The sequence below is a fragment of the Natrix helvetica genome (genome assembly GCF_964273705.1).
Source record: "Natrix helvetica genome assembly, chromosome: 5".
Taxonomy (NCBI): Eukaryota; Metazoa; Chordata; class Lepidosauria; order Squamata; family Natricidae; genus Natrix; species Natrix helvetica.
In genome coordinates this window covers 107,327,263-107,353,124 of record NC_138551.1, presented here as the reverse complement: position 1 = coordinate 107,353,124, position 25,862 = coordinate 107,327,263, and the positions used below count along the sequence as shown (strand labels likewise).

Sequence of the window (25,862 nt, the reverse complement as noted above, 5' to 3'; positions counted from 1 at the left end):
GAAACATAGTATTTTATTCATATTTCAGTGCTGTTTTTAAATTGCATTTTTTTTTCTGAATGAGTATGGCAGGTGTGATTAAAATAAATAATAAATTACTATTTTATGGTATTTCCACTGTTAACCTCCCTCTTCCGCTTTATTGCCTAGAGGTCATTCTACGTAAGTCTTTTCAGAACAAAAAATAAGAAATAGCTTTTCTTATTGGAAGATAATTGTAGCTGTCTTATCCACTAAAGAAAAAAAAAATTCTGAAAGAAAAAGCTGTATTAGAAAAAATTAAATCATTTTGCAAGGTGTTCTTAAGAAATTTTTAAAAACGATTTGTGAGATTGTTGATGCAAATTGTAATTTGCAGATTCTGGCATTATATTTGAATCTAATTCAACCAACAAATATGGTAATATTGAAATATGAAGCTCTACTTATTTATTTTGTATACCTCTTTTATTATTTTTACACATAATCCATTCAAACATATTCAACACGCCTTCCTTGTCTTATTTTCCCCACAACAACAACCACCACCACCCTGTGAGGTGGATTGAGTTGAGAGAGAAAGGTCTGGCCCAAGATCTCGAACTCGCAATCTCCCGCTGTCTAGCTTGATGCCTTTTAACCACTAGACCAAACTGGCTTTCATAGGCAGGACATAATATATTACCTAATTGGTTTTACTTTTATTTTTGCTCACATGTTTAGGACAAACGAGATAATTCTAAGCTGGGATTTTCCAACATATTTATCCTGTTTTCTGCTCTCTCTATTTACCCTTTTTCTCTGCTTTAGACTCTGTTTCAGCCTCAAACAAATTTCTATAACAACTTAGCCAAGGATTGTGTAGCCCAAGGCTGCTGTGTGGACCTTTTCCTTTTCCCAAATCAGTATTTGGATGTAGCTACCTTGGGGGTTGTTCCGTATCAGACTGGTGGCTCCGTTTATAAATACACATATTTTCAGGTATGGATGGCCTTGGCTTTAACATCTGTTCATTTATATTATTTTATGGCTGCAATTAAGGTCTCCAAGGAGAGAGGGCAAGTAATAAACTTTCAGGAGACAGCTAGAACCAGTTCTAGCTCAGGTTAGTTCAATAGGAGATCAGTATACACTTGGCTTCTACACAAGTTTAAAAAGTAAAGGACCGTGAAGTTATTTTTCACAGCATAATTTTGAATTGTTTAGGTTGATTTCTGTGGTCTAGCCACCTTGCAGTGAAAAAATAAAAGTTCTGGACTTGCAGACGATGGAGTATATTGCAAATGATTCTTTTTTAAAGCAACAATGTGTTCTCTGAGTTTCTAAGTGATTTAGAGTTTAGATCCTACGTAAACTGGAGGTAGAAGACAGTGGTCTTAGTTGGCATACTATTCAGCTTCTGTTAGAAATCACCTGTGTGTCAACCATATGAAGCACGTTGATTGTGTATTTTAGGTGGAAACAGATCAGGAACGTTTCTTGAATGATTTACGTAGAAATGTTCAAAAAGAAATTGGATTTGATGCTGTGATGAGAGTACGAACTAGCACAGGTGAGCACATATCTATATATCAAAAACATATATCTAATCAGTAAATACTGAATCTGCCCCTTGAAGTGATCCAGACAAGAAACACCAGTTATACTAATGCTACCTTGATTGCAAAGTTACAGTAACAGAATTTTACGAGTCTGCAGGAACCTCACCTCCTCCCTTACTTTTGCCCTTCTGAAAAATAGGGAGGGTCCATTCTGAAATGCTTTCTCTACCCCCCTCCCACACACACACCTCCTTCAGTCCCAGATTTCATTTTTCAGACCATTGTCTAGGCTCTGTCTCTTCTTCCTGTCATTCCCTCATACGATGCTTCCCCGAAAATAAGACAGGGTCTTAATTTCTTTTTAGCCACAAAATATGGCTTGGGCCTTATTATGAGAGGAGGGTTTATTGTTTTGGGGTTGCCTGGCGGCTGCTCTCTTATCAGCAGGCTCCCAAAGAGCCGGGCACAGCCTCATGGGTGAATGGCTGTGTTGCGCTGTCGCAGCAGTGCAACTCAACAGCCATGAAGCGACCACGCTCATGAGCAGCCACCCGGCAAACCCCCTTTCCAGACGGGCACAGTGCCATTCACTGACCTAGGGGTATCGCCAAGCTGTGTGAGTGCAGCTGTCATGGGCCAGGGCATCATGAGGCTGGGAGGCATGCGAGCAGGAACGGAACAGCCGCTCACGTAACCCCCTTCTCCAACTGTGCAGAGCGCCATTCACTGGCATTTCGAAGGCGCCAAGCCGTGAGAACCAGTCGGCAACGAACAGGCCTTCACGTGGCTTGGCGATACCCCTAGGTCAGTGGATGGTACTCTTCACGGCTGGAAAGGGGGTTTGCCGGGTGGCTGCTGTGCCCAGCTCTTTGGGAGCCCGATTGCAAGAGAGCAGCCGCCTGGCAACCCCCCTCCTCAGCTGGGCACAGCGCCATTCACCAACCTAGCAGTATCCTAAAGGCACTAAGCAGCGCGATCACCTTTGCCCCCCCCCTGGTTCCCACGGCTTGGCATCTTCGGGATACCGCTAGGTTGGTGAGCGGCGCTCTGCCTGGTCAGAGGTGGGGGGTTGTCCAGGGGGGTTATTTGCGGGGGAGGGCTTATATTTTTGCCCACCAGAAAAATGTGGCATGGCCTTATTATCAGGACATGTTGTATTTTCGGGGAAACACAGTACCATTACAGTGAATGAGAACATCTAAGGTTTAGCTGCAGACTTTGTGTACTTACCTGTTGTGGCCCAGCAGGATCCGGTTGAGCTGCTGATGGAATCGGATAGCGAGGAACCATATGAGTCTGCCCTGGACGATGTGGAGAACCCTGTGCAAGGTTCAGACTCAGAGCAGGGACCAGAGGGGCTGGTTGGCCACCAGGAGGCGCCTGAGGCATGAAACAGTGGGGAGGATCAAAGGCAGTTTGTCCCTGATGCTAGATTGAGAAGGGCTGAGAAACAAAAGCAGCAACTCGTAAGCAGACTCACAGAAGATGATTAAGCACAGGTGGTTGTGGATTGGCCCTCCCAAGAGAGATTATAGGTGAGGCGTTGGGAGGGGACATTTGCAGGAAACAACCATTCAAATTAGTAGTTAAGAAAATCTATCTGTGTATTTTAGCCATGTCTGCTCGTTTGGATTATCTGGGTTGCTCTGTTGAATGTGAGTTGTCTGGGCTCTCAGCCAAAGGTTTCGTTATCTCAGTAATTAAACAGTGGCAAACAGCCAAGCCTCTGTTCTGGTTTATTCACAGGCGTGGAGAGGGGGGTCAGAACACTTACCTTATAGTGGTCCTGCCACTCACCTTTGCTTAAATTCTGGACTGACTATGTTTATAAGTCAAGCTAAGTTATAAGATAAGATAACCTTTATTGTCATTTTTCTGTGTACACAATGGCATACATAAAATGAAATTCTGATGTCCGGTCTCAAAAGGGTACACACAAACACACATATGTATGTATGTATGTGTACACGCGCATACACACACACACACACGTTCCAGTCCATTTTGAATACATAGTGGGAAAAAGAATCTTGAGAGTTAACAAGGTTGATTCTAGCGGTATATGGTATTACAGAATCTAGTTGTTGTGCTTTGTTACCAGAAGGTAACAAAGAAAACTGATCATGAAGAGGATTGTGTAATGTCTCTGACAATATTGTGGGCCTGGTCAAGCAGCGCTTATATGCCATGTTCTGGATAGAAGGAAGTGAGCTTCCAGTAATATTTTCCACCATCCTCACTGCTTGTTGCACAGCCTTCCTGTCCAAAACAGTAATAGTTCTAAACCAAACAGTACAACAGGATGCTTTCAGTTGTCCCTCTGTGGAAAGTGGTAAAGATAGAGGAAGGACTATGTGTTCTTCTCATAGGATGCAGAAAATGCAGACACTGCTGTGCCCGCTTCACCTTTATCTTACTGTTGAGGGACCAAGCTAACTTGCTTGTTAGCTGCACATCCAGAAACTTGATACTACTAATCAACCACCTCCACAGTTAAATTGTTCATACACAGAGGTGTATGATTGTGCTGGTCTTTTCTGAAATCAACAATGATCTCTCTTGTTTTTCCTACATTTAAGACCAAGCTGTTCTTATTACAGGAGTCCACCAAACCCTTTACCTTCTACCTGTAAGCACCTTCCTTGTCATTCTGTATAGGGCTCACTATGTGGTATCATCTGCATACTTCAAAATATGGTTGGTACCAAACCTAGCATAACAGTCATGGATCAACAGGGTGAACAACAGTAGACTCAGGGCACAGCCCTGGGAAGAATCTGTGCTCAAGAAAATGGTGTTAGAAATATTAGTTCCAACTTGAACATACTGGAGCTTATCAGTGAGAAAATCAAGAATCCAGATAGACAGAGGCATTAAAGCCTAACAGGCCCAGCATTTGTCTACAAATGCTGAGGAATGATCATATTAAATGCCAAACTAAAGTCGACAAACAGCATTCACACATGAGTATTTCTTTCCCCTAAGTCAGGGATGTCAAACTCGCAGCATCACGTGACGTATCCACACTGTTTCCCCTTCACTAAACTGGGCGTGGCCAGCACGTGATGCATCCGGCCGGCTGGGTGGGAGTTTGACAGCCCTGCTCTAAATGCACCAAACTCAGAGGGAGGAAATAGCATCCTCTGTGGAGTGATTGCCCAGTAAGCAAACTGAAGTGAGTCAAATACTGGAGGGAGGCTGGATATAATAACATCCTTTATCAGCCTTTCAAAGCATTTCATAGTTATGGATGTAAGTGCAACCTAAAAATCATTAAGACCCATAAACTTCTTAGGCACGGGCAAAATAATTGCCATCTTAAAACAGGAAGGACCACTTGCCTGCTGCAATGAAAGATTGAAAATGTCTGTAAGAAGACAGGCCAACTCATCTGCACACTCCCTAAGAACTCGCCCAGGGATATTATCTGGGCCTGCCACTTTCCAAATGTTAGCTTTCCGCAATGTCCTCCAGACAGAGATAACATCAAAGCCAAGTACTTCATTGTTTAAGAGCATAGCTTTCCTTGTAGGCGTACTATTTGATGCCTAAAATCTTCCCAAAAATGTACACAGTGAGAATTGCTGAATTCTCCACCATCCTAAGCTCAAGGTTGACTTCAATGTGATATGCAAATTCAGTCTTTAAAAGATTTCATCTTGGATAAGGTTTTTTTTTGTTCGTTCATTCTTTAGGTATTCGAGCAACAGACTTCTTTGGCGCTTTCTGTATGAGCAATACGACAGATGTGGAATTGGCAGGCTTAGACTGTGACAAAACAATCACTGTGGAATTTAAACATGATGATAAGCTAAGAGAAGAGAGTGGGGCCTTGCTTCAGGTAATTCTTGTGTAAGGGATGCTGCTGGGTATGCAGACAGTGGTTCTTGGGGAGGATATCTTTTCTATAGTCGAATGGAAATCAACTTTATTTAGGATAGAATTCACACTCTTGGCGGACAGGTGTGAGGGTCTAACAATGATCCATTCAGTGGGTAAGTTTAAGATCTTAGGCTCTCTTTTTCCTGGTTCTATATGCCTCTCCCCCCCTCCAAATAATTTGAACGTATTTGAGGCACACCAGTTCTTATTGAAAGCTATCTGTAAATCACTGGTATCATCTTGGCCTACCCAGGAACATAGGAAAAGAATTGCTGTCCTCCTCCCATCGTTTTACTTAGAGATGGAGAGTTCAATCCAGGGGCATCTCATGTTTGTTCATAAAAGCAGTACTATCCATAGATAGTAATGGGAAGCTAGGAGTTGACTGAAATCTTGGATGTACACATTTTAATAGCTCTGCTTATAAATCTCTCTCATGTAGTGTGCTGTATTGTATACCAGTTGTGCAGGACAGAGGCGTCTGCGCATTCACAATCTCTCCCTGAACTGCTGCACACAGCTGGCTGATCTTTATAGGAACTGTGAGACAGACACACTTATCAACTTTTTGGCTAAATTTGGTAAGGACAATCTTGTAATTGTTTCATGGGAGGGAAACCTTGGTCTTTTGGGAGCACAGAAAGCTTTTAGTGACAGGCTGCAAGAAAAAATCTCCCTAGATTCTTCCAGTGCTGAAGATAGAATTGTAAATAAATAATTGATTTTAAGAGATAAGCATACTGGCAGTGGATGTCAGTATGAAAACAACTGATTGCCCATATTATTTTATTTATTTATTATGAAATTTATTTGCTGCCTATTTTGTATCCAACGACTCAATATTAATAATTTCCTTTAACAGATGAATAGCTTAGCTAAATGCTTTTCTAACCAGGGACTTTTTTTTTCCTGAAGCGTATCGTGGAGTACTGAACAATCCAGTCAAAACCGTGAGAGATACATTGATCAATCAGTGTGCCCAGATCTTAGCATGCTATCGAAAAAACTGTGCTAGCCCTTCTTCTGCTGGACAGGTAACTTCTGCAACTTGGTGATGGATACTAATCCTGAATCAGGGCACTGAGATTGGTCGTACATCATGTCAATTGTTAAGCAATTCATCACATGACTGCACCTAATTTTATAATCTTTTTTAATGAAAGTTGTTAACTGAATCACCATGGTCATTAAGCAAAAGCCACAGTTATTAAGAGAACATGGCAGTTTTTAAGCAAATCTACAGGGGGTTTTATTTTCCAAGAAACCAAAAATAAATGACCAGTTTTTGGCAAAAAAAAAAAAAAAGTAAAAAAATCATGGTCAAATGACCACGGCAAACAGCCATAAATGCAGGAGAGTCGCTAAGCACTCAAAATGCAAATGTTATCGGCTGTTATCAAGGAGGCAGGGCTAGCCATTAAAACTTCAAATAAGTAGCTTTGGGGAGGAGATCTGTCAGAGTCACTAACCTGAATATATTGCTTAATCAACAAAGTCCATATGATATTCTGGTTTCTCTTATAACGGTACATACAAACACTTAGGACAGTATTCATATCACATTGCATTTGATCATTATATTTGTGTCCCATTTTTCCTACAGAAGCTCAAGGTAGGGTAAACAGCATCCCGTTCCCCACTTTTTCTACTAACACTAACTCTATGGAGGGAAGAGAGCAGCAGAGCCAGGAGGAGGAGTTAAATGAAGGATTAGCTTAGAGACCCTAGCAACAACAAAAAGACAAAGTCCAACCAGCCTGGAATGTTGTTAAGCCTTATCTAGCTTACCCAGGTGCTGAGTCTGAGAAGATTCCTGTGCATAGGCTTTAGCAGGAAACAATCATTTGGAACTTCTGCGTGTAGATCGGGGGTGTGGGGGGGGGTTGTTTTGTTTTTTTGCCTGGCACTCTTAACACTTGTGGTGGGTTGGGCTGGAGCAGAATGATTGGCCCTGGCTGAAGGTCTTTTCAGAGCCAGTCTAATACTTAATCCTTAACCATGCAGATTCTCAATTATGGAAATATTTGAAATGTGTTCATGTCTGGATGGGCTTTAATAAAACATGGTTTGTAGCCATTACCTGTTTGTTTTGCATAGCCTACTCACCATGCAAGCATTAAACTGCAGAAAACAGCAATTCAGAAATACCCAAAGCATACATTTCCACAGTTGTATCTCCCCAGTTAACAAATCTGGAAATCTAAGGATATTCTCATAGTAGTTGAAAGCGCTTGTCTGTTGTTGGAATATTATATATTGTATGGCTTATGAGAGCTGGTTTAGTTAAGACATCAGAGTAGAAAACAGGAGACTCTGAATTCTAGTTGTTAAGATAATTGCACAGCTGTTAAGTGAATCTGGCTTCCCCATTGGCTTTGCTTGTCAGAAGGTTGAAAAAGCTGATCACATGACCCCAGGACACTGCAACTGTCATAAATATGAACCAGCTGCAAGCATCCAAGTTTTGGTCACGTGATTATGGAGATGTTGCAATAATCATAATTGTGAAAAATGGTCATAACTCACTTTTTTCAGTGCCATTGTACATTTGGAATGGTTGTTAAAATGAATGGTTATAAGTGGAGGACTCTGTATCTAAATACAGACTTATGAGATAGTTGCAGTTTGAGATGAAATGCAAGGCTAGAATTGAATTGAATATTAGCTTTTTTTAAAAAAATTAAACCAAAATGAGTGGTGATGGTGAATTTGTACAAAACTAAAACTAATATACTGACTTTTTTCTGCCCCAAAAATGATTTTTTAAAAATTTCTTGCCACTTTTAGCTGATTCTTCCTGAATGCATGAAACTGCTCCCTGTGTATTTGAACTGTGTTTTAAAAAGTGATGTGCTCCAGCCTGGGTCCGAGGTCACCACTGATGATCGCTCCTACATCCGCCAGCTAATCAGCTCTATGGATGTTGCAGAAACTCATGTTTTCTTTTATCCTAGACTCTTACCACTGGTGAGTGCTTCTAAATATAGACGAGTTTTAATTGTCTAAGTCTGAAGTATAGGCTCAACTAAAAATTAATGTAATTCAATATAATTTTTATTTGGTGAGATAGTATAAATGTGGGAAATTGCTGTTTACTGTTATTTTAGAAAATTCTCATTCAAATTATTTGCCAAATGGCAGAATGTACTATTTCCCTAGTTGGCAACTTGACCTCACCTATGATGAATACTCTTGAAAAAAGATTTTAAACTGACATTTGACATTCACAGAGGAGCACCCAAATTTAAAACTTTGGGGGGGGAAACATGGTCCACAAAGAGGCTGGTGACATTTTTATGCTAATATTTCTTTATAGATTTGTTATGTAAGTGTATATAGGCAACATGAGTCATTCTATGAACTACAGACAACATTCCTTTTTTAAAAAAATACATTTTATGTGGTATAATTATACTATAATGTAAATTATACGATTGGCATTTAATGTAAATTTAAATGAAAGCCTTATGATTTAGTTCTGAATAATATTTCCTTAGAGAGTACCATCATGAGGTAAACTGGAGTCCAGAATTAAGAAAATTAGAATTATACATATCCCTTGGGATATATTATATAGTCAATTAATGACTGACTTTCCCCAAACTGATCACTTAGGAAAAAAAGACCTATGACTCAATTTGCTTTAACCAAATGGTGTTGGTTGCAGTCAAGTCAAGCCAGCTCTGAATTCTCCTGCGCCTCGCAAGACACAAAAAAGGTTCACCCACAGCCATTCCCCACTTCCCAATTTCCCATCACATACACATGCAGCTTTATTATCCTTTCATCCTCCCCCCAGCCTTTGATGGCAGGATCCCTGTGAGGTGCCAAGCCAAATCAGGCACAGCTGACCAATAATCATTTTGTCTTTTGCATCTGAATTTATGTAGAATATTCCATGTTAAAAAACAAAAAGTATGTGTGATGCATATTCCAAACTCCTCATTCACAGGAATAGTCTACTGTCAATTAATTAATTCTTATAATGTCTTTTACATTTTAAATGGGGCCCTCTGATAATTATTTAGCTAGTTTTCAAAAGTTGCATGGCTACATGCCAAGGATTATTCCTGGTTAAGTGCTATTGTGAAATGTGTGTGTGTGTGTTTTATATATACCCAGGAGATAATAACTTCCATTCTGTCCTACAGACCAAAATAGATTACAGCAGCGACTCCTTACCAATAGCAATCAGAAACTCAGAAGAACGTCTCTCCAAGGGTGACATATATCTACTAGAAAATGGCCTGAATATATTTTTGTGGGTAGGAGTAAACGTTCAACAAGGGCTGATCCAAAACCTCTTTGGAGTCTCATCTTTCAGCCAGATCAACAACTCTATGGTAAGCTAGGATTGGATATAGAGAAAATTGCCTTAATTTTAGTATATGTCATATCTGACCTTGGATATCTCCATTTTCTACAAAGTAACATTAAAAATTTAAAGGTATTTCAATGAATAACAACATTTTGGCAGGATCATGATCAAGGGAATGAAAGGCCAGCATTGAGGAAATATTAGCTTTCACTAAGGCTCTGCTGTTCTCCTTCCTCATTTTCAATATTGTGAAACATTCCAGACTGTTTCAAGCATCTTCCCACTTTGTAATATGATTTGTGTAATGTAACTGATGTGACCTATGTTTTTAAAATTCATTTAATTAATGAATTAAATGATCCCTGATCTCATGTGCCATAACTTTGTTACAGTGCACACTACCAGTTTTGGACAATCCCTTTTCGAAAAGAGTGCGATCCACTATTGATGTATTCCAGGCTCAAAGATCACGCTACATGAAGGTAACTGGTTTTGATTTTATGATTATAAAAATGATTATCTTTTATGATACCCAGGCATTAAAAAGTGTATAAAATCTGATTTAAAAGAAACAGTAGCCATCTTAAATGGGCTTATAGTGGTTCAAACTTGGGCATGCATTGTTCTGTTAATGCAGAGGGCAAAAGACTTATTTGCAAATTATATATCTTTTTTTTTTTTTGCTTTCAGTTTATCATTGTGAAGCAAGAAGACAAACTGGATCTGCTGTTCAAACACTTCTTGGTGGAAGATAAGAGCATGAATGGGGGGGCTTCATATGTGGACTTCCTCTGTCACATGCACAAAGAAATTCGCCAATTGCTGAGCTAGAGTCAGAATTATGCTGGATGCCAGCACTTGACACCTGTAGGTTCACTGACTGCCTCATAAAGCGACCCTATCTCCTTTTGGAAGGACTATAGAAAAACCTGTATAATTCCATAATTTTAATATACTTCATAAAGTTTCAGCATCTCCCAAAACCTTTGAGAGAGACATGAACAATCAAAACATCTACTTAGGGTGATGAAAAACACTGATTCTGGGTCCTAAACCTACGTCACTTACTAAGATTGGCAGAAATCTACTTCATTTTTCTCCTGACACCCGAGTTCCTTTGAGTTAATGTACGTGATTCTGCATCAGAAGAAAAAGCAATTGTTCTCCCAAATTAGATGGTGATGCAAAGTTTGTGTATGTGATAGTCTTTATGAAAAGAAAATGAGCCAAATAGGGAAAGATGGGTGGTCGGCCCTACCCAGTTGGGAGGTGGATGTCAGATAGGGTGGCAACTTCTTAAAATTTGCAGATGCAATATACTGTAATCAAATTATAGAATGGTGTCTTCTTTTTAAAAAAATCCCAAATTTTGAGCTGGGGGGAAAATTGACATGCCTTTACTCTGTAATTGTGTTGCTACACAAATTTGCCTTGAAATAAGTAAATGGAAACAAGCAGGTCCTGTCTCTAGGAAAGTTAAATCTTTCTTTGGTTGGTGTGAACTGGTATTGCCATCACTCCTTTGAGAAAAGAAGCATCTTTTTGCCAGTACCTTGTTTTGTCTCTTTTTTTCCTATTTGCATGCTAGGTTTTAATTAAGTATCTTGAAGAAGATGACCATGATTTCTCCTTTAAAAGAAATGTTTTATAACAAGATGTCAAAAAGTGGCATAGAAATATGCTTGAAGATGGTTAGGTTGAGTTGTATCCATGAAGCACTGAAGTATCTGAGATCTCCATAGAGAAGAAATACTCATAACTCAAAGTTCAAATCATGCCACTGATGTTCAGGCTCTTAATAGCTCCAGATGATTTTGGTCATTGGTAAAATGACAAACTGGTTCATTAGTGTAGGATAGTCATAATTGAATTTTAGGCTTCAGGCTCAGACCTAAATTTGGCCTAGTTGATAGGCAATCTTCCCATTGATAAACCATTGCCCTGGCTTCAAACAGGGCAAAGGAATTCTGATAGAAAAATGGAATACATTTCACAGACTCAATATAAAGGCTCATTTATTTGTAGAAGGAGATTACTTATTTTTTTAAAAAGGCTATGGTTAGATTGTCTTGCAGTGTTCAGGCTGTATTAAGAGACTAGCAACATGGAATTTTGAGAAAGGGTGGGGGGACAGAAAAGGAAGAGGCTTGCCGAGGCAAATTGTGGGTTGAGACTGAATATTTGAAATTGAAAGTTTTATGTACATGAATGATTAAATATTCAGGAGTATAGTTTCTTATCCCATGATCTATTTTGTGTTTGTGTGTATGTGTGTGCGTGCGTGAGAGAAAGAAATTGTAAATATTTTGTTTGATCCATTGCAGCTTTCCCTTTCATCATATAGCAAAGAAATCTACACAATTCGCTCTCAAGGGTTTTTTCCAAAAGATTCATAAAGATTTCAGGCGTGCTTGAGATTGCCCTTCTCCCTCTTGCCAAATATATTATCCCAACCAAAATTTGGAAATCTCTGAAACAAATAAACATCCATCCTCAAAACAACAGTCAACAATGAAGCTTTCATAATTCTAATTTCTAGAATTTAAATTTTAAAAAGTTAAGTGTATTTCCCTTTTTTTTCAATTCATCTTTTAATTTGTAAAAAATTATATAAAGATGTATTTTATGTCATTGTTAGCAAATAAATACTGATTATTTTTTCCAAGACCTGTACTTTGGAGGGGAATGAACTGGTTTGCAGGTTGACTATCAAGCTCCACAATGGCAAATAAACTATAATTTGCAATGGCCTACAACAATATTCTATCAGATACTTTTAAACTTTTTCTTATCTGCAAAAGCATTTCATTTTCTAATCTGAACCTAATTTTTCATTAGTGCTTGCTAAAGAAAACTAGTAATCGTATGAAAAGACAAAGTATGCTAGCACTATTTTGAAATACAACATCCCTTCCTAAAGCTTCTTCGTGACTAGGTAATCTTACTGTAAAATTGAACTTTTATACTGTGATCTAGAATACATTATTTTGAATTTCTTAAAATCTATTTCTATTTTTGTGTTACTGCATATTCTTAACAGGTCTGTGTTACTGGATGGAAGGATTGTTTCTTAAAACAATTTGTTTTCTCAGTTTGAGATGGAAGAAATAATAATTGTAATTTTTGTTCTTTCCAATCAAAAAGTGATGCAGTAATTAGCTCCATGTAGGCACAAAATCATGATTACTGGGGGGGGGGGGGGAAGTAACGTGATAGAAATTCACTGCACAAGCTCTCTTCAGGAAAGAAAACTTGGAAAAGAAACAAGAAACATAAATAAGGATCAGAGAGAAAATTCCAAAAATTAACATTATTTAAAACAAAATTTAAGAAGAAATGCAGGTAACAACTATGAGCATTTATTTTTTTATTACTGTTTGTGGGGTTGAGAGGAAGCTGGGCTGGTTGGAAGTCTGTCTAGATAGTTTTTTTCTCCTCAACTCTGTAGAATGCTGCAAATCCTTCCCTCTTACATTCTTTCCCTCTAATACTAGGGTTTTTGCAATCTAAAACACTTAAAAGAGCCACAAAGATACTAAATGGAAGTTCAATTCTGGAGCCAACAGGAAGTCCAGTTACTCCACCCTAGAGTCTCCTCCTAGTGCAGCATCCTTTTTCCTTTACCTGTCTTAACCAAAAGCCCTATCTACTGTGGAGTTGACTGGCAACAGGGAGCTGCAGCAGAGGAATGAAAGAGCCACATGCAGCTCCAGACCACGGGATGCTGACCCCTGATCTATACTCATAGCCAGAGAAAATGGGATTCATGCAGGCTTCTATCAGTGAGTGTCGTTTTTCCCAAAACTACCACCCCCTTCCCAAGGTTCCCCAGTTCACTGCTGCTACATATATATTTTTCTTCTCTATCCCAAATCTCAGCTGATCGATGGAATAATTCTGGCAGTGTATTTAGATATTAGCCCAGCTACTTCACTGGCTGTTTCATGCTTGCTCACCCATATTATTCCATGCACTGAATTTGCATTTGGAGATGTGAGGAACCTGTCTAGATTGTAGTGATTTCAGCCACTGAAAATTGGCACTTACACTAAATAACATATTTTATTAATACTAATCTCACCAAAATAGAAATCACTGCAGCTTTCATTACTACTGCAAAGAATGTAAACCTATATCCTTTTACCATAAACATATTCCAAGATTCCTGTATTTTATACACAAAGTTTACATACAAGCTTTGTGATTCAAAAAGAAATTAAAGCTACTATGTATCCGAATACCTCCACAAGTGAGGCAGGACATAAAGTGAATCAGGATATAAGTCCCTTAATTTCATGCAACATAAGTAAAAGGCAAATGCTTCTTGACCAAATTTAAAAATGATAACAAGGATTTTTCTTTTTGTCTTTGAATCTGTTAATTTTTGACAACTGCCTGGACGAATCATCCATTTCCTTGGCAAGATTTTGCCATTTGCCTTCTTCCCAGGGCTGAGATTGGTCAAAGGTAACCTATCTGGCTTAATTCCTTAATAAACTAAGAACTCAACGTCCACATGCCTTAGCCAATATCCCAAACTAGCTTTCAAAAAAGGAAATAGAAGTTGTATGAGAAGATGCTAATGCAGCTAGACCATTGTGTTCCCCAATATAGTAAATGGAAACTCTGAAGAACAGATGAGTAGTGTAGAAAATTTATATCTCTGCCTAACCATCTCTAAATAAAATTTGATAGCTTAACAATTTCAGCTTTGGGAAATTTCACATTTCATCTTTCGCAGGAATTATTTTACCATTTGCTAGGTGCCTGGTTTGCCCCATAGGGATAATGCATTCAAGTTTTCTTGGATTCCATTTTTAAACAATTCTGCCAAAATTTCTAGAGGCATTTTGCTTTAATTACTGGCTGGAACAGCCATGCCTTTTTAATTCAGTTAAGATTTTTCCTTACAATGTTGGATGTATTTCTTCACTTTTCCCCATCTTTTCTACTCTCTTTTCCAACTTCTGGTACCAGATAGAGTTTTGTTTACAAAATTACAAACCCCATAGAAGACAAATGATTTACCATAATTTTCATATATTTGTTTTATTTAGCAAGTTTATATGGCCACTTATCTCATATACATAACATTAAAAACAAATGCAGGATAAAACAACTTTTTTTTAAAAAAAAAAAAGCAGTAACATACAATACAATACAATAGTAGAGTTGGAAGGGACCGTCTTCTAGTCCAACCCCCTGCCTAGGCAGGAAACCCTATACTATTTCAGACAAATGGCTATCCAACATCATCTTAAAGACTTCCAGTGTTGGGGCATTCACAACTTCTGGAGGCAAGCTGTTCCACTGATTAATTGTTCTAACTGTCAGGAAATTTCTCCTCAGTTCTAAGTTGCTTCTCTCCTTGATTAGTTTCCACCCATTGCTTCTTGTTCTACCCTCAGGTGCCTTGGAGAATAGTATGACTCCCTCCTCTGTGGCAACCCCTGAGATATTGGAACACTGCCATCATGTCTCCCCTAGTCCTTCTTTCTATTAAACTAGACATACCAAGTTCCTGCAACCTTTCTTCATGTTTTAGTCTCCGGTCCCCTAATCATCTTTGTTGCTCTTCTCTGCACTCTTTCTAGAGTTTACATGAATAACTACCTATAACATTCATGACAACACACATTCAGATTAACCACAAAATAGGCTCACCCATACTGCCAGTGCTCCCAGTTAGATGGCAAAGCCAGGTTTCCAAAAGGCCAGTAGGATTGGGGCAAACCTAATATCAGGAAAAAGGCTTTTCCTAGGTGCTTCCATGGAATCTTCTAATAGATTGGATCTGGAACATGCCTCTCCCATCAGATCAAACAATGTATTTCAAGACTGATACATGTAGAGATATTCCTGTGGTAATATTTTTAAAGTATATTAAGCAGACTGATAAATAATTAAAGCTATTCTGGGAAAAGCAATCCTGGAGATTTTATTTAAACAATGATTTATTTTCACTTATTCTGAATTGGTCTACATAATTTAATCAAATAGATAAAAATAAAAAGCCATTATAAACAATTAGAAATTACAATTCTTTTTAATATCATGGCAGAGGCATGGCTCTTTTTTTTAGTCAAAACTCAGCTGTGGTTACACCACAAGGTATAGCTGGCAAACTCTAGAATAAAACTTTCATTTTGATACAGGTTCTCCTGATAAACTTACGTTTTGGGATAATACCATCTAGAAACTTTTTTTCCTATTTAATTTCTGCCTGCCACAATTGCAAGACTTCTTGAGAATTACAGTAACAAAGACAAAAATATCAGTATAATTAAAAACATCCTAAAATCATATTTCTGATCATCTGACCTAGGCATTATTGATCATACTGTAAATCTTTTTAAAGTTCATGGACTAAGACATATATAGCATTTTGGATCAGTTTACTGCCAATCAAGTTTTATGGTCCCATTAAAATACCTTTTGACATCATTTGGATGCTTTGGCGTGTGTTGAACCATTCCAAATTGCACTATTTACAGAGTGGATATAGTTTGAGTACGGAGTTGTAATACTCTATAGAACAAAACAATTGTTTTGTTGTTCTTAAATCTTTAATATTTCTTAATTCTTAAATCTTCTCAGATCTTAATAGTAAATAACATTTTTCGAACAGGTGCTTTTTTTCCCAAGAGGCAACTGGACTTTCTGGTTTTTCTTTGAAGACATTTTGCTTCTCATCCACCCCTAAAGAACCCCGAGCGATTTTCTGTCTCACGGAATGGTCTTGCCTTTTGCCTTAAGATTTGGGCCGGCCGGGCCAAGGCGACTCAGGGCAGCGGGACAATGGGGTTCCCGGTATCCTCCTTGGGCCTGGCCCAGAGCCGCTGGCTCCCTTGGCCGTATTTGAGGAGAGAACACCGGACGGAGGAGCCTCCTCAGCGCCAAGAAAGAAGTGGGCGCGGAAGCCCCCCGCCCGCTTCTCTCCCCGCTGGGGCGGAGCGGGGAAATGTCCCCCCGCTGGCGACCCGCCCCGGAGACGACGGCCGCCCCGGGGCGCGCTGAGGCGAAGCGGCCATGGCTTTCCTCCGGCTGGCCCAGATCGCCGTTTGGTGCTGCTGCTTGGCCCCGCCGCACGCGGGAAGCGGCGCCACGGGAGTCCCCCCGGGGCCCGGGGAGGCCTCGGAGGAGTTGGGAGACGCCGCCGACGCGGCCCGTTTTTTTCAGCCGGCGCAGCTGCACGCCGGGCTGAGGGTGGCTGCCGCGCCGTCCTTCCGCGGGCCCGGGAACGGCGACCGGCGCGCCAACCGGGAGCTGCCCATCCTGTTATGGTGGAGCGGCGGCCTCTTTCCACACTTCCCCGGCGAGACGGCGCGCATCGACTGCCCGCGGGGCTCCTGCCTGGCCACCAAGCAGCGCCGCGTGCGAGCCCACCGGCGGACGCGGTCGCTGCTCTTCTATGGCACGGATTTCCGGGCCTATGAGGCCCCACTGCCGCGGCTGCCGCACCAGACCTGGGCCCTCTTCCATGAGGAGTCGCCCATGAACAACTACTTGCTCTCGCACGGCGCCGGCATCCGCCTCTTCAACCACACCGCCACCTTCCGCCGCCACTCCGACTTCCCGCTCAGCCTTCAGTGGCTGCCCGACCTGACCTACCTGCGCCGCCCGCCGCCGCGCGGCCTGCCCGAGAAGGACCGCCTGCGCAGGCAGGGGCTGGCCCCGCTGCTCTACCTGCAATCGCACTGCGACGTCCCCGCCGACCGCGACCGGTACGTGCGGGAGCTCATGAAGCACATCCAGGTAAGCGGGCTCCGGCCTTGGCAGGGCGGCGCTGGTCTCGGACGTGCCTCGGCGCACTTGGGGAAGGGAAGAGCTGGAGAGACGGCGTTGAAATAGCACGAAGGGGGCGATGGTGGGGAAGAGGGTTGGTGGGTCGATTCACAAGAGACGAAGGCGAGCCAGGCGCGGAGCCGCCGGACTTTGCATCGGGAGCTGTTATTTTGATGCCGGGGCCACCGTTGCCCCTAATGAGAAGCTGCGCTCAAGGCGGGATTCGCACGCATCCTAGTGAACACGTGGTTCAAGGTCTTCCGTGTAACGTTCTGTCGTTGAATATTAAAGCTAGAACAAACTTGGTGGTGTTTATTTTATTTATTAGATTCACACCAATCTTTCCTTCGTTGTACTTATTTCTTCTGGCAAAATCACCGTGAGAAAGAGCAAAGTCTTCTAGGAATTGGAAGCTGGCTCTCCTTCCCAGAACTGGGCTGAAAGTCCCTAGAGCAGCATTTCAGCCACTGCTTTTTAAATGCCTTTTGCTGAATAACTTGCTTAGGTTTTTTCCCTGACGTTAAAAAACAGATTTACTCTAAATAGAGGAAGTGTTTTTCTTTGCCAGACTAGTCGCTTATAATTACTAGAGTTTGATCTGGGTCAGTGGTGAGTTTCACATTTTTTTGGAACCTACTCTGTGGGTGTTGCCTGCTTTGTAAGAGTGGTTTGCTGGCCATTGACTGGGTGGGAGTGGCTTGACAGTCATGTGACTGGGTGGGAGTGGCCAAGGCGATGTCACTGAATTCTTTGCTCCATTGATGAAATCCAAAAGTATAAAAGAAAACACCAATTATGTAAGGAAAGGTCACTAAAATGTATAAGGAAATATTATTAGTTCTTGATCTTTATTAATGTGTAGATAACTGCGGGACATTACACACCCACACAAACTGACAGTGCCAGGAAAACACCAAAAAATAAGAATCCCCCCCCCCCAAAGACTGCAAATGAAACCAGTTTTTTCCCCTAACCGTAAGAACAGGAAAGACAAAGGCACTGGAATAAAAACCATCAAGGCATTGTGGGAAATTATAAAGGACAGTGCCAGGAAGCTCACAGAACCAGCAACCACCTCAGAATTACCTAAACAACGAGGGTGAAACACACTAAATCTGGCAAAGCTGCCTTGCACCAACCTGGCCTGCCCATAGAAAAGCAGCCACTTTGAGACACATAAACCTGGTCTGAACACTTAAAAGCAACATATTGCATCACAAAGAAAACATTTGCAAAAAGGAATAACATTTCTTGTAGTAAATATATTTTATAAACAATTAAAAATAAAAATTCCCTAAAAATAATTTTAAAAAAGATATTCTATAAATAAAAAAAATCATTGTTAAATATTCCGCACACAATAAGTTATACTGTAACCATTTCAACCTATTCTACCAGCAATAATTTATACTGTAACCATTTCAACCTATTCTACCAGCAATAATTTATACTGTAACCATTTCAAGGCATTCTACCAGCAATAATTTATACTGCAACCATTTCAAGGTATTCTACAAATAATAAATTGAAGTAAACCATTAAAAATTATTCTATACTCAATACTTTTAAGTAAAACGATTTTAAAAAATTATATACACAATACATTTTAAAGTATTGAGTATAGAATTTTTAAAAATGGTTTGTTTTAATTTATTTTGGATAGAATCTTTTTGTAAATAGTCTAAGACAATTAAAAAGAATCCACACACAATAAATTGAAGTAAATCATTTTAAAATATTCTATACTCAATACTTTTAAGTAAAACTTTAAAAAAAAGTTATGCACAATAAATAAAATATTCTTTTAAAAAACGTTAAAAGAATAAAAGAAAAAAACCCGGGTTACTTACCAGCAGGCAGAATCAGGAGCTCTCCGATGCGATGGATGCAGCAGGGAGCAGGCAGGCAACGAGGCAGCAGGACAGGTAAACTTACTGGACTGGAGGGACAAGGGTTGTCGGTTAGCTAGGCACACCGCCTGGCAGGCTTAGCCAGCCAAGCGTGGCTGGAGCGGGGGAGGGGGGTTTCAGCTGCATGGCGTATGCTAGCTCGCAGCTTTTGCGAGGGAAGGCCTGAAGGCCTTCCCTAGTGAAAGCCGCGAAAGCTAGTCTGCCGCCGCGGCCCATCCGCTTTCGGCCACGTGATGTACGCCAGCTCATGGCTTTCACAAGGGAAGGCCTGAAGGCCTTCCCTCATGAAATCTAGCCTGCTGCCACGGACCCGCTTTCGGCCACACGGCATATGCCAGCTCGCGGCTTTTGCGAGGCAAGGCCTAGAAGGCCTTCCCTCGCGAAAGCCGTGAGCTGGCATAAGCTAGATTCCCGCCCCCTCGCGCTTAGTTGCTTACCTGAGGGAAGCAGCAAGCTGCTGGAAGGCTAATCAAAACGAAGGGAGGACCGATCAGCAAGCGCAATGCGACAGCTGCTCGGGAACGAGAAAGACTCTTTTCAAAGGAGACAGACTCTTTTCAAAAGAGGAATGTTGGCCGTTGGCGCCACGCTTTTAAATGGGTCGCCTCCAGCCTGCTCACTCAGCTCAGTGGTGGGTTTCTGCTGGTTCGCACTGGCTCGGGAGAACCGATTGGTGAAATTTACCGATCCGGTGAGAGGAGGGATTGGTAAATTTCACCAACCGGTTCTCCTGAGCCGGTGCAAACCGGCAGAAACCCACCACTGATCTGGGTGACTAGTGTCTACATAAATAGGTCCATGTGTCCAACTTTCTAGGACTTTCTGGTGATTTTCTATTCAAATATTAATTAGGTCCTGTAGATTGTTTAATCATACTACACTGCTTTCTCAGTTCTTCACCAATAAGCTTTTGTTTTGGAACACAGCATCTTACAACTGCTTATCCTCTTTTTAATCATTTATATTGTAAGTTATGTCTTACAATTTGCACGCAAGTCACAGTGCAACTTTGTGGTTTTGCATAGATTAGGAGGACATTCAATAGAGCTGATTCTGTGAAACCTGCTTGTGCCCTATGATCTGGGAATTACTTCATGTGAAAAGCATTGACCAGTAGTCCACATGCTGTAGCTATAAGTATGGCAGAAAAGTTAGGAAGTCATCTCTTTTCCTCATCTTGAAAGCATAATAGCTGAAGAATGAGAAGAGAAAATGAATGAATGTGGGGAGAGATGTTGTGTGTGTGTACACACATGGAGAGAGATGCCTAGTCCTATTTTGTCATGAATGCCAGCTGGTGACTTTGGGCATCCTTCTTTTTAAGTTCAATCGACCTCACAGGGTTGTTGAGGGGAAAATAGGAAGAAGTCATATTAAGCAAGTTTGCCACTTTAAGTTTTATTTTATCAAACTAATGCAATTAGTCCTCAACTTACAACCATTTATTTAGTGACTGTTCAAAGTTACAGTGGCACTAAAAAAATAACGTATGACCATTTTTCACACCTACAACTGTTGCAGACCAAGGTCACATGATCAAAATTCAGGTGCTTGGCAACCGACATATATTTATGATAGTTGCACTGTCCTGGATTCATGTAATCACCATTTGTACCTTCCCAGCGAGCTTCCAACAAGAAGAGTCAGTGGGGAAGCCAGATTTGCTTAACGACTACATGATTCACTTAACAACTGCAGTAATTTGCTTAAGAACTGTGGCAAAAAGATTGTAAAATGGGATAAAACAACTGCCTTGCTTAACAGAAATTTTGGGCTTAATTGTGGTTATAAGTTGAGAACTATCTGTAAAGTCAGGATATAAATAAAACAAAAAAAAGGAATGAGATAGATATAGATATTGATAGACGTTAGATAAACAGACAGAGACAGAGGCATATAGATAGATAAGTCGGTCGCTCTTGATTCAGAGCTGACAAGTTGCTAAAAAAAGCTTGTTTGGGTTAAACTGATGGTCCTACCAATAGTTATGGCAATCAGTTTACCATATTTTTTATGAGTTCCTGTTTGTCATTATTATGTTTTGAACTTTGAGTGTCAAGTGTGGGAAGAAAAACTCCTGGGTTCGTTCTCCAGCTAGGACACGCCACAGATGCTGAGAAGAAATTGATTCAGAAGCCAGCTGCCAGAAAGCGGAATTCTTTTAATGTAGGAAGGCAAGAAGCAGACATGACACAGCTCAAACATTCCTGGCTTGCATGCAGATTGGGGAGGCAAACCCATGCCTTCTTATACTTGATTTTCCTTTGAAGCTTCTACCTTTTGATGGGTTTTGATCTGTGCCTTTAGTTGAAGCTGTCTTCCTGCCATAATGAGTTAATCCTATCGGGGCAGGAAAAAGGGAGTTCTGGTTTTGCCTTGGTGATTTATTTTTAGCTTAGGTTTGAGTATTTTCCAGGTCTGCCTTGTAATAGCTTTTGGCAGTCTGTCCAGACTTGCAATTATCTCCTGAGCGCTTGCCTCCCAGTCTTTATTCTGCTAAGGGACAAGCCTCTTTTTATTGTCTGCACTGTTTCAGGGGTTCCTGGCACTGTCTTCTTTGGGGTGCACTTCCCCACACAAGTCTATGTTAGATAACTAGGAGATAATTTATCTGAGGAAGTTATTAATTTATCCAGATGTGATTTCCCCCCCCCTCAGGTTATTGTCACATAATAGGTTAATGGCTGGGTATTAATGAAAAAAGACAAAAACAGAATATTTAAATTTTTCTAGCTGCTTCTTCTATAGCAAAGATACACTGGGGGAGGGGAAGAAGAGAAAATGGGGGAAAATGTAACAAATCATTATCATCACTCTTCTAGGTAGATTCTTATGGTAGATGCCTGAACAACCAAAAACTTCCCAATATGAGATTGATGGACACTTCTACAGCCACTACAGAGGACTCTGAATTCATGAATTTTATTTCTAAATACAAATTTCACCTGGCTATGGAGAATGCCATATGTCCTGATTATATGACAGAGAAACTTTGGAGGCCAATGCATGTAGGGGCTATCCCTGTATATCGAGGTTCACCATCTGTACGAGACTGGATGCCTGCTGATCATTCCATTATTCTTATTGATGACTTTGGAAGCCCTAAAGAACTTGCAGAATATATTGATTTTTTGGACAGGAACTCAGATGAATATTTGAAATATCTAAAGTACAAGAGTCCAGATGGTATTACAAACCAGTTCTTGCTTGAGAACATGAGGAAGCGTGAATGGGGGGTAAATGACATGTCCCTACCTAATTATCTAAATGGATTTGAGTGCTTCGTCTGTGACCGAGAAAATGCAAGACTTAATGCAGAGAGAGACCACAAAAAAACTCATGGGAAATCACCAGCTCCAGACGTTCATATTGCACAGACAACACACATGGGATGTCCTTCACCAGCACCTGGTTATGGCAATATTGAAGATATTCCTGATGGAGACAGGTAGTTACATTTATTATTAAGGTTATAAAGTTAATTCATTGTTGTGTTTAAATTTTATCTTTTGAGTTACTAAACTATAGAATGCATTCTTATGTAGCTGTTTGCAAAATTGCACCATATAAGTGAAACTGGACTGGAAAGACATGATCCAATTATATTATTAAATACATTGTACTCTAGAGTCATTTTAGGACAACCTAGTATTACACTGAATGTCTAGATTTAAATTAAATTTTAAATACAATTATGTAATTAACATTCTCACTATAAAAATAAGCTTAAAAGAATGGGTAGTTCTGATCATTCTCTCAATGCAGACATCACATTGGATTGCAGAATATGTAAACTATAGAATGCCAAATTTTCAACCAATCCCAGTGTTTGTGCTTTTAATAGAAGAATATGAAGCACTTAACATGCTACAACATTTGTCTCTCACACAGCAGCCTCCACTAGTTAAAACAAGAGTTCTCAAGATACATATATTGCTTCATGATCACCTGAAACAATAGCATGCATCTGTGTGACACCCAACCCTTGAATAAAAATAATAATATCACTTGGGTATTAGGAAGAAAATATATACTACTTTTAATAATTACATTTAAGCTATATGTCAAAGAAAACAAATCTTGCGGTATTATAATTTGAAACTGATGATAAGCAAAAAGCTGTAATAAAATTTAAAACTGCAAATGAAATTGGAAGGGACAATTTCATTTACTTTTGCATAATTACTGAAAGGGATTTTCATTTTGAAAGCAGCTTGACTCATCAATAAAGTCAGGAAAGCTAAGAGGAGGTTTCCTTGTCTTAAATCTGCTTCTCCTAAAATGTTGCAGTTTGCAGAACATAGACAGATGATTAGATGCATAATATAAGAGGCGACATAAGCATAAATATGTAGGCTGAAACAATTACTATTACAATTATGTTTAGTCTTACTGATCTTTACTGTATGCAAAAATAGTTTGAGATCATAATTGTAATAGCTTATTCATCATCACTTCTACATTACTGATCCAAATACATATATTAAAGTTGTTTCCAGATTTTTCTTTCAACAAGGCTATTAATTTCTTTAGAAAATATGGTTTAACTTTAGAAATAAATATTTCATGAAGTTCCAGATTAATACCAAAATGTTTGGCCAATATCTTGGCAAGTGAGTAACACCCTACTTTGTTTTTATCTTCCCATTTAGTTGCAAAATCATACTTTATTTTGACCATATAATCTATTATCTGACAAAAAAAATTAAAGAATATTTTGTTCTCTGTTTCAGCTGGAAAGAAATGTGGCTTCAAGATTACTGGCAAAGTCTTGATCAAGGGGAAGCTCTCACAGCTATGATTCATCAGAATGAAACTCATCAAGGGAAGTTTTGGGATTATATGCACAAAATTTTCTTGAAAAGAACTCAGCATAACTAACCAATTAGGATTCTTTCATGTTATATGAACAATGGCAGAATATGTACTCTTACCAACTTGCCTTACATGACAACTGAATGTGTTAATCAGGCAGATACACCATTCAGGAATAAGACAATAACATTTTTGCTGGTTTTCATTAGAATTAAATCAAATCAATTGTTTTTATAAAATATTTTTATTAAAAAGTGACTACTACTGCAATTCATTATATATCCTTTTTAATTCTGTAAATAAAAGTTCTTTGTATATACTGAGAATTGAAAATGCAATGATGTACTAATGTGAATGTGCTGCTCTGGGACCATGGAGAATTAGGATCAAGTCATCCCTTAATGGTGGAAATTCGTTTCCTGACTGGATTAGCCCAGTCTCTCAGCCCGTGCTACCTCACAGGACTGCTGTTGTGGGGATAAATATGAAGGCAGATCCCCTGTAAAGCTGCCTTGGGCGCCAGGAAGAGAGGTGGAATACAAATCAAATAAATCTTTAATTAACTACTTTTCAGAGCCTAATTACTTAAGATTAGAAATAAATTCAAATGTTCTGCCTACAAATTATTCAAGGAAATGTATATGGATAAACTGGGGGCCCTGAGAGAAACCTTTTCCCTTTTAATTTGAAATGCTGTGAATGTAGTATTACAACCGTTCATGAGCTATTAGGTAACCAGTAGGCTTTGTGCATTTTTAAAGAGGTGAAAATTGCATTAAGCTTATTTATTTAAAGGGCTTTAATAAGCAGAAAAGAGGGTTAAACAAAAGAAAAAACAGGGTGGTAAAAAAAGCCTAGAATGATTCAGAAATAGGCTGAAACAGTGAAGCTACTAGAATCTGCTGTTGCTTTAATTCTGATACAGCTGTAATATTTTTATTGATTTTAGCTCATAAAATCTAAACAGATGTTTTTAGGATGGCTCTATCTGCTAGAGGTGCCACCACATGCAAGACTAGAGAGAGAAACAATTCCGACACTTGGCAACTGATTCATATTTATGATGGTTACAGTCAGGGGTGGGTTCCAGCAGAGACTACTGCCGGTTCACTCAGGCACGGTGGAATTAGCTCATCTAATCCTGTTTCCTGTTTACATGGGATCGCTGAAAAAACATGGACTAAGGAGGAATTTCCTTAACATTAGAGTTATTAAATTGTGGGGAAGCCGGCCTCCTGAACTCATGAATACTTCATCACAGACGTTTTCAAGAAAAGATTGGGCAGGCATTTGTTCAGGATGGTATGACGATTCCTGCTCTGGGTAGGGAACTAGACTAGAAGACCTCCAAGGTCCCTCTCAATCCTGATTCTATGTTTTGGTTTTGAGACTTACTTCACTGCACAAAAAACAGCGTAATCCAAAGACAGTGGGAAATCTGGAAGAATAACGAAAGTGATAGCTAGAAAAAAGGGTATTACCATAACTGTTTCATGTGCAAGGTAGAGTTTTGTGAGAACTGTTACTAATTTTTGCTAAGACTTGGTATATAATATCCAGAGCTTAACATTCACTGCCATTATTTATATAATTTAAATAATTTATTTAAACAAAAAGGTCAAAATGTCTGAA

The 25,862-nt window shown here is 39.8% G+C and overlaps 2 protein-coding genes across 5 annotated transcripts in view; both read left to right on the top strand.

Moving 5' to 3' along the window:
* SEC24C (SEC24 homolog C, COPII coat complex component) overlaps positions 1-12,380 on the top strand; it is a 49,542-nt gene extending 37,162 nt beyond the window's left edge. For all 4 annotated transcript variants that reach the window (XM_081955479.1, XM_081955478.1, XM_081955480.1 and 1 more), the window contains 9 exons: positions 790-960; positions 1,435-1,531; positions 5,216-5,361; positions 5,845-5,983; positions 6,318-6,436; positions 8,190-8,369; positions 9,554-9,745; positions 10,113-10,202; positions 10,411-12,380. In XM_081955479.1, the coding sequence (XP_081811605.1) occupies positions 790-960; positions 1,435-1,531; positions 5,216-5,361; positions 5,845-5,983; positions 6,318-6,436; positions 8,190-8,369; positions 9,554-9,745; positions 10,113-10,202; positions 10,411-10,551 (1,275 nt within the window). In that variant the 3' untranslated portion in view covers positions 10,552-12,380. The remainder of the gene's footprint in view (positions 1-789; positions 961-1,434; positions 1,532-5,215; positions 5,362-5,844; positions 5,984-6,317; positions 6,437-8,189; positions 8,370-9,553; positions 9,746-10,112; positions 10,203-10,410) is intronic.
* Positions 12,381-14,996: 2,616 nt separating this feature from the next.
* Positions 14,997-24,556, top strand: FUT11 (fucosyltransferase 11). The gene is made up of 3 exons (XM_081954554.1): positions 14,997-17,475; positions 22,238-22,863; positions 24,149-24,556. The coding sequence occupies exons 1-3, from the start codon at positions 16,750-16,752 to the stop codon at positions 24,294-24,296; spliced, it is 1,500 nt and encodes a 499-aa protein (XP_081810680.1). The 5' UTR covers positions 14,997-16,749; the 3' UTR covers positions 24,297-24,556.
* The last annotated feature ends 1,306 nt before the right edge of the window (positions 24,557-25,862 follow it).